The sequence below is a fragment of the Barbus barbus genome, assembly GCF_936440315.1.
Source record: "Barbus barbus genome assembly, chromosome: 33".
NCBI lineage: Eukaryota > Metazoa > Chordata > Actinopteri > Cypriniformes > Cyprinidae > Barbus > Barbus barbus.
This window is the reverse complement of record NC_136761.1, coordinates 25,674,179-25,687,945: the sequence shown is the minus strand read 5'-3', so window position 1 is coordinate 25,687,945 and position 13,767 is coordinate 25,674,179. Positions and strand designations below refer to the sequence as shown.

At 35.9% G+C, this 13,767-nt stretch overlaps 1 protein-coding gene across 1 annotated transcript; it reads left to right on the top strand.

The window, feature by feature from the left end:
- Window positions 1–2,338: 2,338 nt before the first annotated feature.
- Window positions 2,339–5,731, top strand: thoc3 (THO complex 3). Its single transcript, XM_079390204.1, has 6 exons — window positions 2,339–2,555; window positions 3,115–3,271; window positions 3,353–3,557; window positions 3,633–3,794; window positions 4,660–4,760; window positions 4,848–5,731. The coding sequence occupies exons 1-6, from the start codon at window positions 2,376–2,378 to the stop codon at window positions 5,009–5,011; spliced, it is 969 nt and encodes a 322-aa protein (XP_079246330.1). The 5' UTR covers window positions 2,339–2,375; the 3' UTR covers window positions 5,012–5,731.
- Window positions 5,732–13,767: the final 8,036 nt, after the last annotated feature.

Sequence of the window (13,767 nt, the reverse complement as noted above, 5' to 3'; positions counted from 1 at the left end):
TGACACTTGGTGACTTTTGTTGCATTAGCTATGTGAACACACACACACACACACACACACACACACACACAATACAACATGGACGTGATTCGGATATGTTAAGAGTTCAAAAATAAAAAAGCGACACTTGGTAAAAAATGACAGTGGCAAAACATAGCTCATAAAATTTGTATAAATATTGCATTGTATCATAAAATCTTAAATAAAAATATAGTATTGAACAAAAATATATTACATTGCCTTTCCTGAAAAACAAGTTATATTTCAAGGCTTCAGCCATTTTTGACCACAAAGGTACCAAGTGTGACCCAAAATGAAGAGGTACAGAGGGTTAAAAGAACATTTCAAAAATAAAGGTTTCATAACTTAATAGGAATGTTAGCAAAACGTTCTTTAAAATATATATTTGTTAGCTGGATCCTCTGACATCTTTGATATCAGGCTATCTGACATGGCTGATAATTATGGTTGAAATGATGTATCACTGAATTGTTTTATTATATGTTCTTGTTTTCACTCGTCACAAGCGATTCTAATAACCCACGTTGACGTGACTCATTTACACTCTTTTTTTTTTTTAATGTAGGAGACGTGTTTAAATTGCTCCTTGATTTTTCACCACTTCTGAAATGTGTTTTGGCCTTACTGTATGCACCACGTCTTCCTTTTCTGCCTTATTGGAGTCTAGGCTTGATTTTCTATAAGAACTGAGAGGTGATTGATCTGACTTGTGATCTTGAAATGAGTGTGTTTTGAAGTTTAAACTGAGTGTACCTGTTTCTCCCTCTTCAACGTACCTTTTAAACAACTGAATAAACTTATGAAGAAATACAGAGTGTTTTCTGTTTCCCTTTTTCGATTTTTCAAACAAATGCATGCCAGTGTTTTATTAAAAAGCTCTTTTTAATAAACTTGCACATGCAAGGACACACAAATTGTACCTTAAATGACATGCTCAAGTTTTTCAGTAGTTAGTTTCTCGAAGTGATTGGTCTCTTTGTCTAAGAAGGTACTTTGAGTTTAACAGTGTGCAGTTAAACAAAAGAAAGTGCAAAACATTACAAAGAGTGCATTGAAATATACATGAGAGCATTAGCAGGTAACGCAACTGGATCTGCCAGGGAGAAACAGAACCTGGACGTGTGCAGAGAGAAAAGTCTACAAGCTTTCAGGTTGGAGTAGCGAGTACAGCATAATCATACACATGATATAAAGCTGGCCTGAACTTTTAATGAAGCTTGGTATAGTAAAGGTGGTCATATTTCTGAAATGGAAACGGAGACATTTCCAAGTTCAGTGGTCAAAATATCATTGAAATCTCACTTATTATATATGAATTACAAAATGAGGACTGTGTGTGTTACGATTGTTATAATTAGTATGTTTGTGGGCCAAATCACACTATAAAAAACAGCAAGTTTTGGCATTTTATTATACTTATAAATTAGTACGTCATAATTTTGACTTTTTATTTCATAATATTGACCCTATTTATTTATTTTGACTAACAGAATACTAATTTTTATGTTGAAATTTCGTATAGTTCTGTCGTGATTTTTTATATAGTATCTCAATTTCAACAATATCAAAATTTTGACTTTTTCATTATAATTTTGACTTCATATCAGATTTTTTTGACATATGTCATAATTATGCTATAGTATCTCATAATTTCAACAATTTACGACATAATTAAGACTTACTATGTCATAATTTAACAAAAAATTCGAACTAAAAAGAAATGTAAATTAAAGTAAATAAATTATACTTTTTATTTTATAATATCGCTATGCATCTCACAATGTCATAATTATGTCAATTTTGTTTTTTATGTCTCAGAATTTTCACTTTTAATGTTGCAATTTTGAGTTTTTCTCATAATTATGATATAGTATTATAATTTCGACAATTTGTCATAATTTTGACTATATCTTAGAATTTTTTACTTTTATGTCCTAATTTTGACTTTTTCTCTCCTAATTATGCTATGGTATCTTGTCATAATTTTGACTTTATATCTTAAAATCTTTACATTTTTGCCATAAATGTGACTTTTTCTCTCATAATTATGATATAGTGATCTCATAATGTCGACAATTTGTCATAATTTTAGCTTTATATCTTATATTCGACTTTTTCTCTCATAATTATGACATTGTATCTCATAATTTCGACAATTTATGTCAAATATGAATTTTATCTCATAATCCAAACGTGTTTTATTTTCCTTATGTGGCTGAAATATGCTCCCATGATCTGTCTCTCAGGTTTTGTGTATTTTATTCCGCCTGTCGTGTTCCTCCCGTGCAGTAGGTGGCGCACAGTAACGTCCAGGTGAGGATGCGGCTTGAATACACGGCGAAGGAGCAGCAAGCATGGCGTCCTCGTACTATCAGGAGATGCAGGAGGTGTTCAGGAATAACAATAAAAGCAGAGAGTTCCCGGCTCACAGTGCTAAAGTGCATTCGGTGGCCTGGAGCTGCGATGGAAAACGATTGGCGTCCGGATCCTTTGACAAAACCGCCAGCGTGTTCGTCCTGGAAAAAGACCGACTGGTGAGGTTTGGTTTGTCATCTCCATCATCTGCAATATACGCTCAATTATTTATATATGCTGATTAGTGTTATTTATGTATTAAAATGGCATTTCGACAGTTATAGTTCGTTCTTGCTTTGTTTAATACAAGTAAAGTCCACGGCAACAACAAAACTATAATTGTGGGTGTCCACGGAGCTTTAAACTCTTGGTGTTGTTTCGTCTATATATACAGTGCTGGCCCAAATGATTATAAAACTAGTATTTTCAGCAGCTAACAAATGGTTATAAGTCAGTTATTTCTATCTTTTGCTGTAGTGTGTCAGTAGGAAATATCAGTTTATATTTCCAAACATTAATTTTGCCATTAATTGTAATAATCCAGTGAGATGTTTGTCTGAAACAGCCAGTGCTCCACACAGAGATCTGATCTGATCATCATCCAGTCTGTCTGGAGTGACATGAGGAAAATATATATAAACCATAGTAACTGAACTACAATACTTTAGGTGATATGTGATCATTAGCCTTTATTAGACGGGATCTTGCTCATTTTTGAACCTGTATTTCACGTATCAGGTGAAGGAGAACAACTACCGAGGGCATGGAGACAGTGTGGATCAGCTGTGCTGGCATCCCACCAACCCTGATCTGTTCGTCACCGCATCAGGAGACAAGACCATCCGCATCTGGGACGTACGGACCACCAAATGCATGGCCACGGTCAGCACCAAAGGTGAAGCACTGAACCTATCTGTCATATCTCTTGATCTCATGAGCTTTATTCATATGTGGGATTTTCTCTGACAACATTTAGGAGAGAATATCAACATATGTTGGAGTCCTGATGGTCAGACTATTGCTGTTGGCAACAAGGATGATGTTGTGACTTTCATTGATGCCAAAACGCACCGTCCCCGTGCCGAGGAGCAGTTCAAGTTTGAGGTCAATGAGATCTCCTGGAATAATGACAATGACATGTTCTTCCTGACAAACGGAAACGGCTGTATTAATATATTAAGGTATGTTTGGTTGTAGTTGTAAGAGGCTGTTGGTGATTTCATGAAATCAATTGTCATGTTATGTCTTTGTTTCAGTTATCCTGAGCTCAAGCTCATTCAGTCAATTAATGCCCATCCGTCCAACTGCATCTGCATTAAATTCGATCCCACGGGCAAGTATTTTGCCACGGGAAGTGCAGATGCGCTGGTCAGTCTGTGGAACGTGGAGGAGCTGGTGTGTGTGCGCTGCTTCTCCAGGTCAGTTCATCACCACTTTGACTTTTTATCTCATGGCTTTTACGTTTTATGTCATGAAGACTTTATGAAATAAAGATGGCTTTTTGTCATAACTTTGACTACTTGTCTCATAATTATGAGATATATATATATATATATATATATATATATATATATATATATATATATATATATATATATATTATTAGTCCAAACTATGGTTTTGACTTCTGAAATAGTCAAAATTAACTTGAAGTTATCCCATTAGTTTTTACTTTTTATGTCATAAACACTTTTAAAATGGACCTTTGAAATAAATAAAAAAAAAGACTAATAATTTTGCCATATGTTATCATTTTGATGTATTTTCGTAATTTATTTTCTAGGTCAGTTGATGTAGAGTTGTTGTTATTATTAGCAGAAACGATTAAAACTGAAATCAGTCTGGAAAAAAAAAAAGTTTAAATGGGAACAACATAAATTAGAAATATTGCCTTGTCAGCTAACTAATTTAAGATTAGTTTACTGGTAGTGGAATTACTAAAACTGAGAAATAAATTAAAACTAAACCTAAATACAAAATAATAAAAATGGTGAAAGTGTATAACATAATCTGAAATATAAAAATACAAGATAATTCAAAATATGAATAATATATTTAACAATTATTACATATCGTTGTTTTAATTGTTACATATTCACTGTAACGGAAAAAAAAAAATGTAACCTGTATGTAAATTGTGTAATAAGTGATTTAGGTTTTTTTGGTCACTTTCAATTCCTCAAAGATGAAAGTTCATTGATTGCAATTTGTTGACAGACAAGCACATTTGCCTTATTCTCATTATGTATAATAATAGTATCATAATATTGCTGAATCCCACAGACTAGACTGGCCTGTGCGGACGCTTAGTTTCAGTCATGATGGGAAAATGTTGGCGTCAGCTTCTGAGGATCATTTCATTGACATTGCTGAAGTAGAAACAGGTGAGCAGACTCATTTGAAATGGTCATGAAAGCTTGAATTGTGTTTTGTGTCTGACTGACGTTTGTTGTTGTGTGTTATTGCTGTAGGTGAGAAGCTCTGGGAGATTCAGTGCGAGTCTCCAACCTTCACTGTAGCGTGGCATCCGAAGAGACCGCTGCTGGCGTACGCCTGCGACGATAAAGAGAGCAAATACGACAGCAACCGAGAGGCAGGCACCGTCAAGCTCTTTGGACTTCCCAATGACTCCTGAGGACCAGAGCTTACTCTGCATCATTTGAAGCTTAATGGATGCTTCATTCGATATTATTGCTTTGTATTAGATTTCTACTTATTTGGAAGTAAATGCTGTAAATAGTTCAAAAATATTTCGATGTTCAGCTCTCATATTACGTGTTCCTGAATGATCAAGGTATCAGTTACAAGTATAAATAACTACTGCCAGTAGATCCTCTACGGAACATATTATGAATTGTTCATCTTTTTCCAAAAATTGGCCTTGTGACGTGGATGGAAGTCTAATCTGAGCGGTGTTATCATATCTGTGTAGATGACTTGAAAGTAATTTGACTTGCAGAGCATGTTGTTGTTGTTTCCCATAATTGACCATTGCCATTTTGTAAAAAATGTATTGGATTTGTTTCATCTTAACAATCTTTTGTTCAAATGCATGTCTTGTATCTCCAGTTTCAGAAGTGACCAGCAGAGAGCATCACAAGCTCAGAGGAAACAAGGCATTGCATTGCAATGAATAATATGGGCTTCTTTTTTTATAGAAATAAACTTTATGTACTGTATTTTTTAAATCGTGTTTCATAAAGTATGATTGACCTAAAAGCCATATGACCAGTTGTTGTGCTTTTTTAATTTCATAAAATAATTTTGGAGGGAAAATACAAAGCACTATATTTTCATGTGAGCAGTATTGTTTTAGTTTTATTTATCAACTATTAAAGTATATATACATATTTAGAATGAGCTTTTATTTTTTACATTTTCAATTTTTATTTTAAAGTTATAGTAATTTTCCGTGCATTAAACATTTTTGTTAGTTTTTTTTATATTTTTACTTTAGTACTTTATTTCATTTAGTTGCAAAGGCAACATTTCTTATTTTAAGATTTTCATCTATTTATTATAAATTGATTTATATTTCAATTAATGGAAATATATATATACAGTTGGGCAAAAAAGTATTTAGTCAGCCACCAATTGTGCAAGTTCTCTCACTTAAAAAGATGAGAGGCCTGTAATTTTCATCATAGATACACTTCAACTATGAGAGACAGAATGGGGGAAAGAATCCAGGAAATCACATTGTAGGATTTTTAATGAATTAATTGGTAAATTCCTCGGTAAAATAAGTATTTGGTCACCTACAAACAAGCAAGATTTCTGGCTCTCACAGACCTGTAACTTCTTCTTTAAGAGGCTCCTCTGTCCTCCACTCGTTACCTGTATTAATGGCACCTGTTTTGAACTCGTTATCAGTATAAAAGACACCTGGCCACAACCTCAAACAGTCACACTCCAAACTCCACTATGGCGAAGACCAAAGAGCTGTCGAAGGACACCAGAAACAAAATTGTAGACCTGCACCAGGCTGAAGACTGAATCTGCAATAGGCAAGCAGCTTGGTGTGAAGAAATCAACTGTGGGAGCAATTATTAGAAAATGGAAGACATACAAGACCACTGATAATCTCCCTCGATCTGGGGCTCCACACAAGATCTCAAAATGATCACAAGAACGGTGAGCAAAAATCCCAGAACCACACGGGGGGACCTAGTGAATGACCTGCAGAGAGCTGGCACCAAAGTAACAAAGGCTACCATCAGTAACGCACTACGCCGCCAGGGACTCAAATCCTGCAGTGCCAGACATGTCCCCCTGCTTAAGCCAGTACGTCCGGGCCCGTCTGAAGTTTGCTAGAGAGCATTTGGATGATCCAGAAGAGGATTCGGAGAATGTCATATGGTCAGATGAATCCAAAATATAACTTTTTGGTAAAAACTCAACTCGTCGTGTTTGGAGGAGAAAGAATGCTGAGTTGCATCCAAAGAACACCATACCTACTGTGAAGCATGGGGGTGGAAACATCATGCTTTGGGACCGTTTTTCTGCAAAAGGACCAGGACGACTGATCCGTGTAAAGGAAAGAATGAATGGGGCCATGTATCGTGAGATTTTGAGTGAAAACCTCCTTCCATCAGCAAGGGCATTGAAGATGAAACGTGGCTGGGTCTTTCAGCATGACAATGATCCCAAACACACCGCCCGGGCAACGAAGGAGTGGCTTCGTAAGAAGCATTTCAAGGTCCTGGAGTGGCCTAGCCAGTCTCCAGATCTCAACCCCATAGAAAATCTTTGGAGGGAGTTGAAAGTCTGTGTTGCCCAGCGACAGCCCCAAAACATCACTGCTCTAGAGGAGATCTGCATGGAGGAATGGGCCAAAATACCAGCAACAGTGTGTGAAAACCTTGTGAAGACTTCCAGAAATGTTTGACCTCTGTCATTGCCAACAAAGGGTATATAACAAAGTATTGAGATTTAACTCTTGTTATTGACCAAATACTTATTTTCCACCATAATTTGCAAATAAATTCTTTAAAAATCCTACAATGTGATTTCCTGGATTCTTTCCCCCCATTCTGTCTCTCATTGAAGTGTACCTATGATGAAAATTAGAGGCCTCTCGTCTTTTTAAGTGGGACAATTGGGTGGCTGACTATATACTTTTTTGCCCAACTGTATATATTAATAGTTTTAGTTGACATCACTCCTTGTGAGAAGAAAAAAACAGAAATCGAAGAGGGACAAAACCGTTTTTGTTTAGTTCCTTCATACTTGCAAATGGATATATTTATTTGTAACTTTATGTTGGCCTGGGGCCTGTTTTTTTTAATATAAAACAAGTTTACCAAATAAGCCAGGTTTATTTCAGTTAATCTGACTTATTGTCAGTTGATTTGGTTCAAAATAAGTCAGACTAACTGAAATAAGCCTGGCTTATTTGGTAAACTTGTTTTATGAAACAGGCCCCTGGACATTTGCAACAATATTGGGCTATTTTTGTAATGGGTAATGAAAAATAATACATAAGAAAAATACGGTATATAAACTATTGCCTTTGTTCATCATTTGGTATTTATTAGAAGAACGTCCTACACTTGGCAGAGGCTTATACATACAGATTTAGCAGAATACTTTATCTGTGCCATATCATGATGGCAAGTTGAATATGATTTCATTGCATATACCAGACAAGGAGTTGTTAGAAAAAGTGTGAGTAGATGTGTGTCTCTATTCAGAACTTTTCTGTTCTTTGGCTCTTACTGAACGCAGGTGTGGTGATTTCTGTGGGACGGCGGTGTGGTGGAGGGTCACTGGAGGTGGAGCAAACAGCGGCAGTCTGTAGACTTGGAGCCGTCTCCGGTCAGCAGGGAATAGCTGGTAAGTGAGATTAGGTTCAGCCCATCATTAATCTTTCTCCGTTGTGACAGACTTGCTCAGCACGTGTGTCCTCTGTGCCCACTTCAGGAGCCCGTTGTCTGGCTGGTGGCAGCTGTCCTCACCCTTTTCTGCTGATTCACCCCAGCAGGCTCCAGGATGTCTCACTTTGCCACTTCCTACATGTGACACGCTGCTGCAGGCATCCTTCGATTGCTGCTTAATTACATTTCCTTAAGCAGAGCCCATTTCCCTTGTGATGTCCAGTTTCCAGGCTTTGGCTCATCACCATTATTGTCATCCTCTTGTTTATGGTTGTGGATTTAAATCCATTTATTACTGTTAATCTTGCAGCTGTTCCTTATTTCTATGTATAAAAGTCTGTCTGAACTCATTAGGATTTGTTTCTGTTTTACAGTCCAAATTAAATTCAACCATTTCCATTAACAGTTTTATAAACTAATATATAATATTATAAAACGCTTGGTTTACCTCTTATTGTGACACTGGCAGAATAAATGAATTAAAATTAATAAAATAAATGAATCTTTTTTTATTCAAGAGACCATAATTATTACGCTTACACTATGGTTACCACACCTCAAGAGAGACATTGTTCAAGTTTTATTTCAAGACTGTCAGGTTTTGATCCTTAAAATGCTTTTGTGTGGAGGACTAATTTATGTCAAGCCTCCCGCTGCTAATTACAAAACGTCATTTTAGAGCTAATTACGGATATGCAGAGTGGAGCTTACAGTTTTTCTCAGTTGCTTTGGCACATTTTTCGAAGCAGGCTTAACAATCTTTAAACTGTAATGTTTGCTGAAACATCAGAACCCTATTGCATGTCTGCAAGAGGTGGTAACTCTCCCAAACCATTTAATTCATGCTTCAGAACCTAGTTGTGTCAGTGACTTGGCCAATGCCACCAAAATAAAGAGCATTTTTGTCATGGTGTGAGTCACACTGTTCAAAATGTTGCTTTTTTCACAATGGAAATATTTGTTATATGCAAATTTAATTTAATTTCTTTTTGTGCAATATGCAAATTTCATTTAGTTACATGCAATTCAATTTCATAATTGTTTTTTTTTTTTTTACAGACTGCTTTCTATACTAGAATGTCAGTTTTTTTCTGTGCATCACACTGAGCATTTTAGATACATATTTCAACAATAGAGCTTAAATTCACAGCGTTTTATCAGGACTGCTGACATGAGGAGGATAATGTGAGTGTGTGCAGTGTTGAAGATATAGTTTTAATAGGTTTCTCATCAATAGAATGTACACTTTTACCGGCCAAGATGCAAAAAGCCAAATGTGCCTTTTTACTATTATTTGTCTATTTTTCGTGATTCATGCAATAATTAAATTGTGTTCAAATTGTCCTACATTATGTCATAATAAAACACTGCAGGTTAAACCACAGCAGAACACACGAAGTGAAATGCTTTTTGCTTTTCTCTGTTAAAATGACATGACATATTTATGTATCTCTCCTAATTTCCATTTCAATAGAGCTTCCAGGTCCCTTATGAGACTCTCTCGGTCCCTCAGGTCTTAATGGATTAGTTTATCCTCCAGCCATATTATTGGCTTTCGTTACTCTTCCAATTTGTCTTTCAGTTCTTGCTCCAGTAATTTATGGGGCTTGATGTGAAACAAAACATTTCTGACATGCAATTTATTAGCAGCCCTCAGTAACCTTTGCTGTTCAACAATCCAGCTTCTCAGAACGTTGTTTTTTCAGCAGCTTTTGAATGAATAAAATTTGCAATTCACATGCAGGAGCCATATTTTATGCTTGGCCACTTTCCTGCACTATTTGTGTTCAAATATTCAGATTGGACTACGGTTCTTACTGTAACCAGGCTGTTTCTTATGTGCCGACTTTAACAAGTAACCTCAGGAGGCATGGATTTGGAACTGTTTGCTGGAGTTACTTAGGAAGGATATCCACTCTTAAAGCCTGGCATAACAGTCTAAAATATACATATTTAAATGGAACAGTTACATTTCCACCGCTGATCACTGTGCAGTATATTTTTTAAATGTTTGTGTATAAGAGAGAAACAACTCAGAAAATTGCTCAAAGAAAGTTTGAGAAGTAGGACAAGCATGTGAAGTAAGAAACACAAAACCTGTCATCATCAGATCCTTACAGTCTCATAGGAGCATGACATATATATATAAACGTGAGTGGGTTTTGGTGAGTAAGTCCCACATCAGCATTTGCTCATGAAATTCAGTCATAACCTTGCCTAACACATGTACATTTCAGGAAATCAGTGGGAGCTTTACTGTCAAACTCAGAGTTTTTAAGGCAAAGATATGAGACGTTATATACGAAACGCTCACCTTCTTGTTAGCGCTTTATTTAAATTCACAAAAACATATAAACTTTTTTATAAAGCTTTTTTTTGCCATTTCAAAAAATGGTACTTTAGGTCATTTAGGTTCATTAATGTAACAGATTTACAGTGATTTGGTTTGACAGATTACATTTCATGCAATAAGAAAATCATTCTCTGCATTCTCCACACTCTTAACCGGCTGAATGCTTCTCAGTAAACTTTTTTCCTTTTAACCTTTCAACTTTATCGTATTCACATATGATAGACATACATTCATGCAATAAAAATGAATTAATGCACATATGGAGAGGCAATTGAAATAAGTAAATGTACTCACCCTCAGGCCATTGAAAATGTAAATGAGTTTGTTTCTTCATCAGAACAGATCTGGAGAAATTCAGCATCACTTGCTCACCAATGCATCTTCTGCATTGAATGGGTGCCGTCAGAATGAGAGACCAAACAACTGATAAAAACATCACAATAATCCACATCACTCCAGTCCATCAATATACGTCTTGTGAAGCAAACTTGCATGTTTGTAAGAAACAAATCCATAAACAAAATCATTTTAACTTTAAACCATTGCTTCTTGCAACAGTTCATAATCCATAATAACGCTTCCTCAAGTGAAAAAGTTCATCCACTTTTTGTCCTCTCACATCAAAATCCACGAACATATTTATTTAGCACTGTTTTAATCTGTTATCCCTTGTAAATGGTGTTTGCTGTGCATATTAATTTGATTTAGACAAGACAAAGTTTCCACTTGAGAAACCAATATAAGAGATGAAGGACTCATATTTTTGCCGGAAGAGACAATTTGAAGTAATGATGGATTTGTTTCTTACAAACACGCAGTTTTCTCTTCACAAGACGTATGAACTGGAGTGGTGTGGATTACTTGTGGATTATTGTGATGTTTTTATCAGACTCTCATTCTGACGGCACCCATTCATTGGTGAGCAAGGGATGCAATGCTACATTTCTCAGAAACAGTTCCCATGAAGAAACAAACTCATCTACAACTTGGATGGGCTGAGAGTGAGTACATTTTCAGTAATATTATCTTTAAGTCTTTTTCAAATACATTTCAAGTAAAGATGCAAACTTGCTACGCATTTTGGAATGAAAATAAATGGTATTCTGGCATTACACATTCATCGACTATATAAGTTTGAAACATGAAAGCCTATTCAGCTTGGAAGTGTAATTTTGTAGCTATAAATAACACTGAACATCCAGTATTGTGCCTCAGGATGAACTGTGGCCAAACTACACTTTTTTTCACACTCAAACTTACAAAAACTTGCCTAATTACAGCACCAGCATACTCATAACATAAAATATAGAGGACTTAATTAAACACAAAAATATCTGTGCATCGGTGCAACACTCTTGTTTTTGTCATTTGTAACATTGCACTTTTTATAAACATGTTAACACCTAATTTCTGATCAGATAAAGCTGAAAGGTTGCTGAGGTTAATTTTGACAAAGTAGTTGTTTATTCTGATCCAGAGTTCATGAGAAATGATCAGAGATGCAGTAAACAGTAAAGTTACATTTCCATATGGTTTGTAATTGCTTTTTAAAGAAATAACATTCTAAAGTTGTTTTATAAACCAAAGCCCCAAACACACAGCAAAAGGATACGTTATACTACATCATATGTACCAGTAATTTACATATGTTTAAGAAACTAGTTTAAACTGAAATGAACTATTACAAATTTATTCAGGTCCCTGACAACAGAAACTAGCTCAGTTGAATAGTTTAGACCCCTGCTTTCATTAATCCATCCTGTACAGCCACAAAATTATGGCATAAACAAATATCCTCAGATTAATAAATGGTATGATGTGAAAACATGCATGTCAAAAGCCCATATGAATGGCATATGTCATGTTTATGTACTGATAAACGGAAGTCGTGGCCTAATGGTTAGAGAGTCGGACTCGTAATCCAAAGGTTGCGGGTTCGAGTCTCGGGCTGGCAGGGATTGTAGGTTGGGGGAGTGAATGTCCAGTGCTCTCTCCACCCTCAATACCACGACTGAGGTGCCCTTGAGCAAGGCACCGAACCCCCAACTGCTCCCCGGGCGCCGCAGCATAAATGACTGCCCACTGCTCCGGGTGTGTGTTCACGGTGTGTGTTTGTTCACTGCTGTGTGTGTGCACTTTGGATGGGTTAAATGCAGAGCACGAATTCTGAGTATGGGTCACCATACTTGGCAGTATGTCACTTCACTGATAGGTGTTTTTAAAATCCAATACACCTAATATATACAAAATTATTAATATTTTTTTATGCTGAAACAAAAAGACCAGTCATAGCCTGCAGATTGACATTTCCCCAGCTGACAGTGTTGAAGAGTGATGTTGCAGTTCAAATCACATTAAATAAATGTATTTAATTAATTGAATGTTTGCAGTGATTCATCCAAAATCTTTCTCATTTATGCACATTCATTGAAAGGACAGTGCTTAAGTAAATAATGGCGATTTTTAAAGGTATCATGCATTCACAGCCAAAGAATGAAAACAAATTGCTAATTTCCCCCTATTCCTGAAATAAATTAAAGCATGCAACTGTTTGGTCCAAACCAACCGAACATGTAGACACTTTTTAACTTGGAGCATCATTACTCTTTTATATATTGATTAAATATATTAAAACATCCCAATATAATTTAGCTGTTGTTAGTTAACTGAAATCTCATTGGTGTACATCAATGAAATTCTTTTGAGCTGTGCATTTATCATATTAATCACAAAACTGTCAATTCAATTTGTATTCATTAATTATGTTGCCCATAATTCACCCAAAATGTATTCACCCTCAGGCCATCCAAGTTCTATATGAGTTTGTTTCTTCATCTGAACAAGATTTGGATTTATGTAGCATTACATCACTTGCTCACCAATGGATCCTCTGTAGTGAATGGGTGCCGTCAGAATGAGGCGATTGAAATAAGCTGTCCAAAAATGAAAATCTGCTGAAAATGTACTCACCCTCAGGCCATTGAAGATGTAGATGAGTTTGTTTCTTCATCAGAACAGATTTGGAGAAATTCAGCATCACTTGCTCACCAATGCATCTTCTGCATTGAATGGGTGCCGTCAGAATGAGAGTCCAAACAGCTGATAAAAACATCACAATAATCCACACCACTCCAGTCCATCAGTAAACATCTTGTGAAGTGA

Coding starts and splice junctions, on each gene's coding strand:
- thoc3 (XM_079390204.1), top strand. CDS start 2,376: ATGGCGTCCTCGTACTATCAGGAGATGCAGGAGGTGTTCAGGAATAAC. Junction 3,272..3,352: donor GGCCACGGTCAGCACCAAAG/GTGAAGCACTGA, acceptor GACAACATTTAG/GAGAGAATATCAACATATGT. Junction 3,558..3,632: donor GGCTGTATTAATATATTAAG/GTATGTTTGGTT, acceptor TCTTTGTTTCAG/TTATCCTGAGCTCAAGCTCA.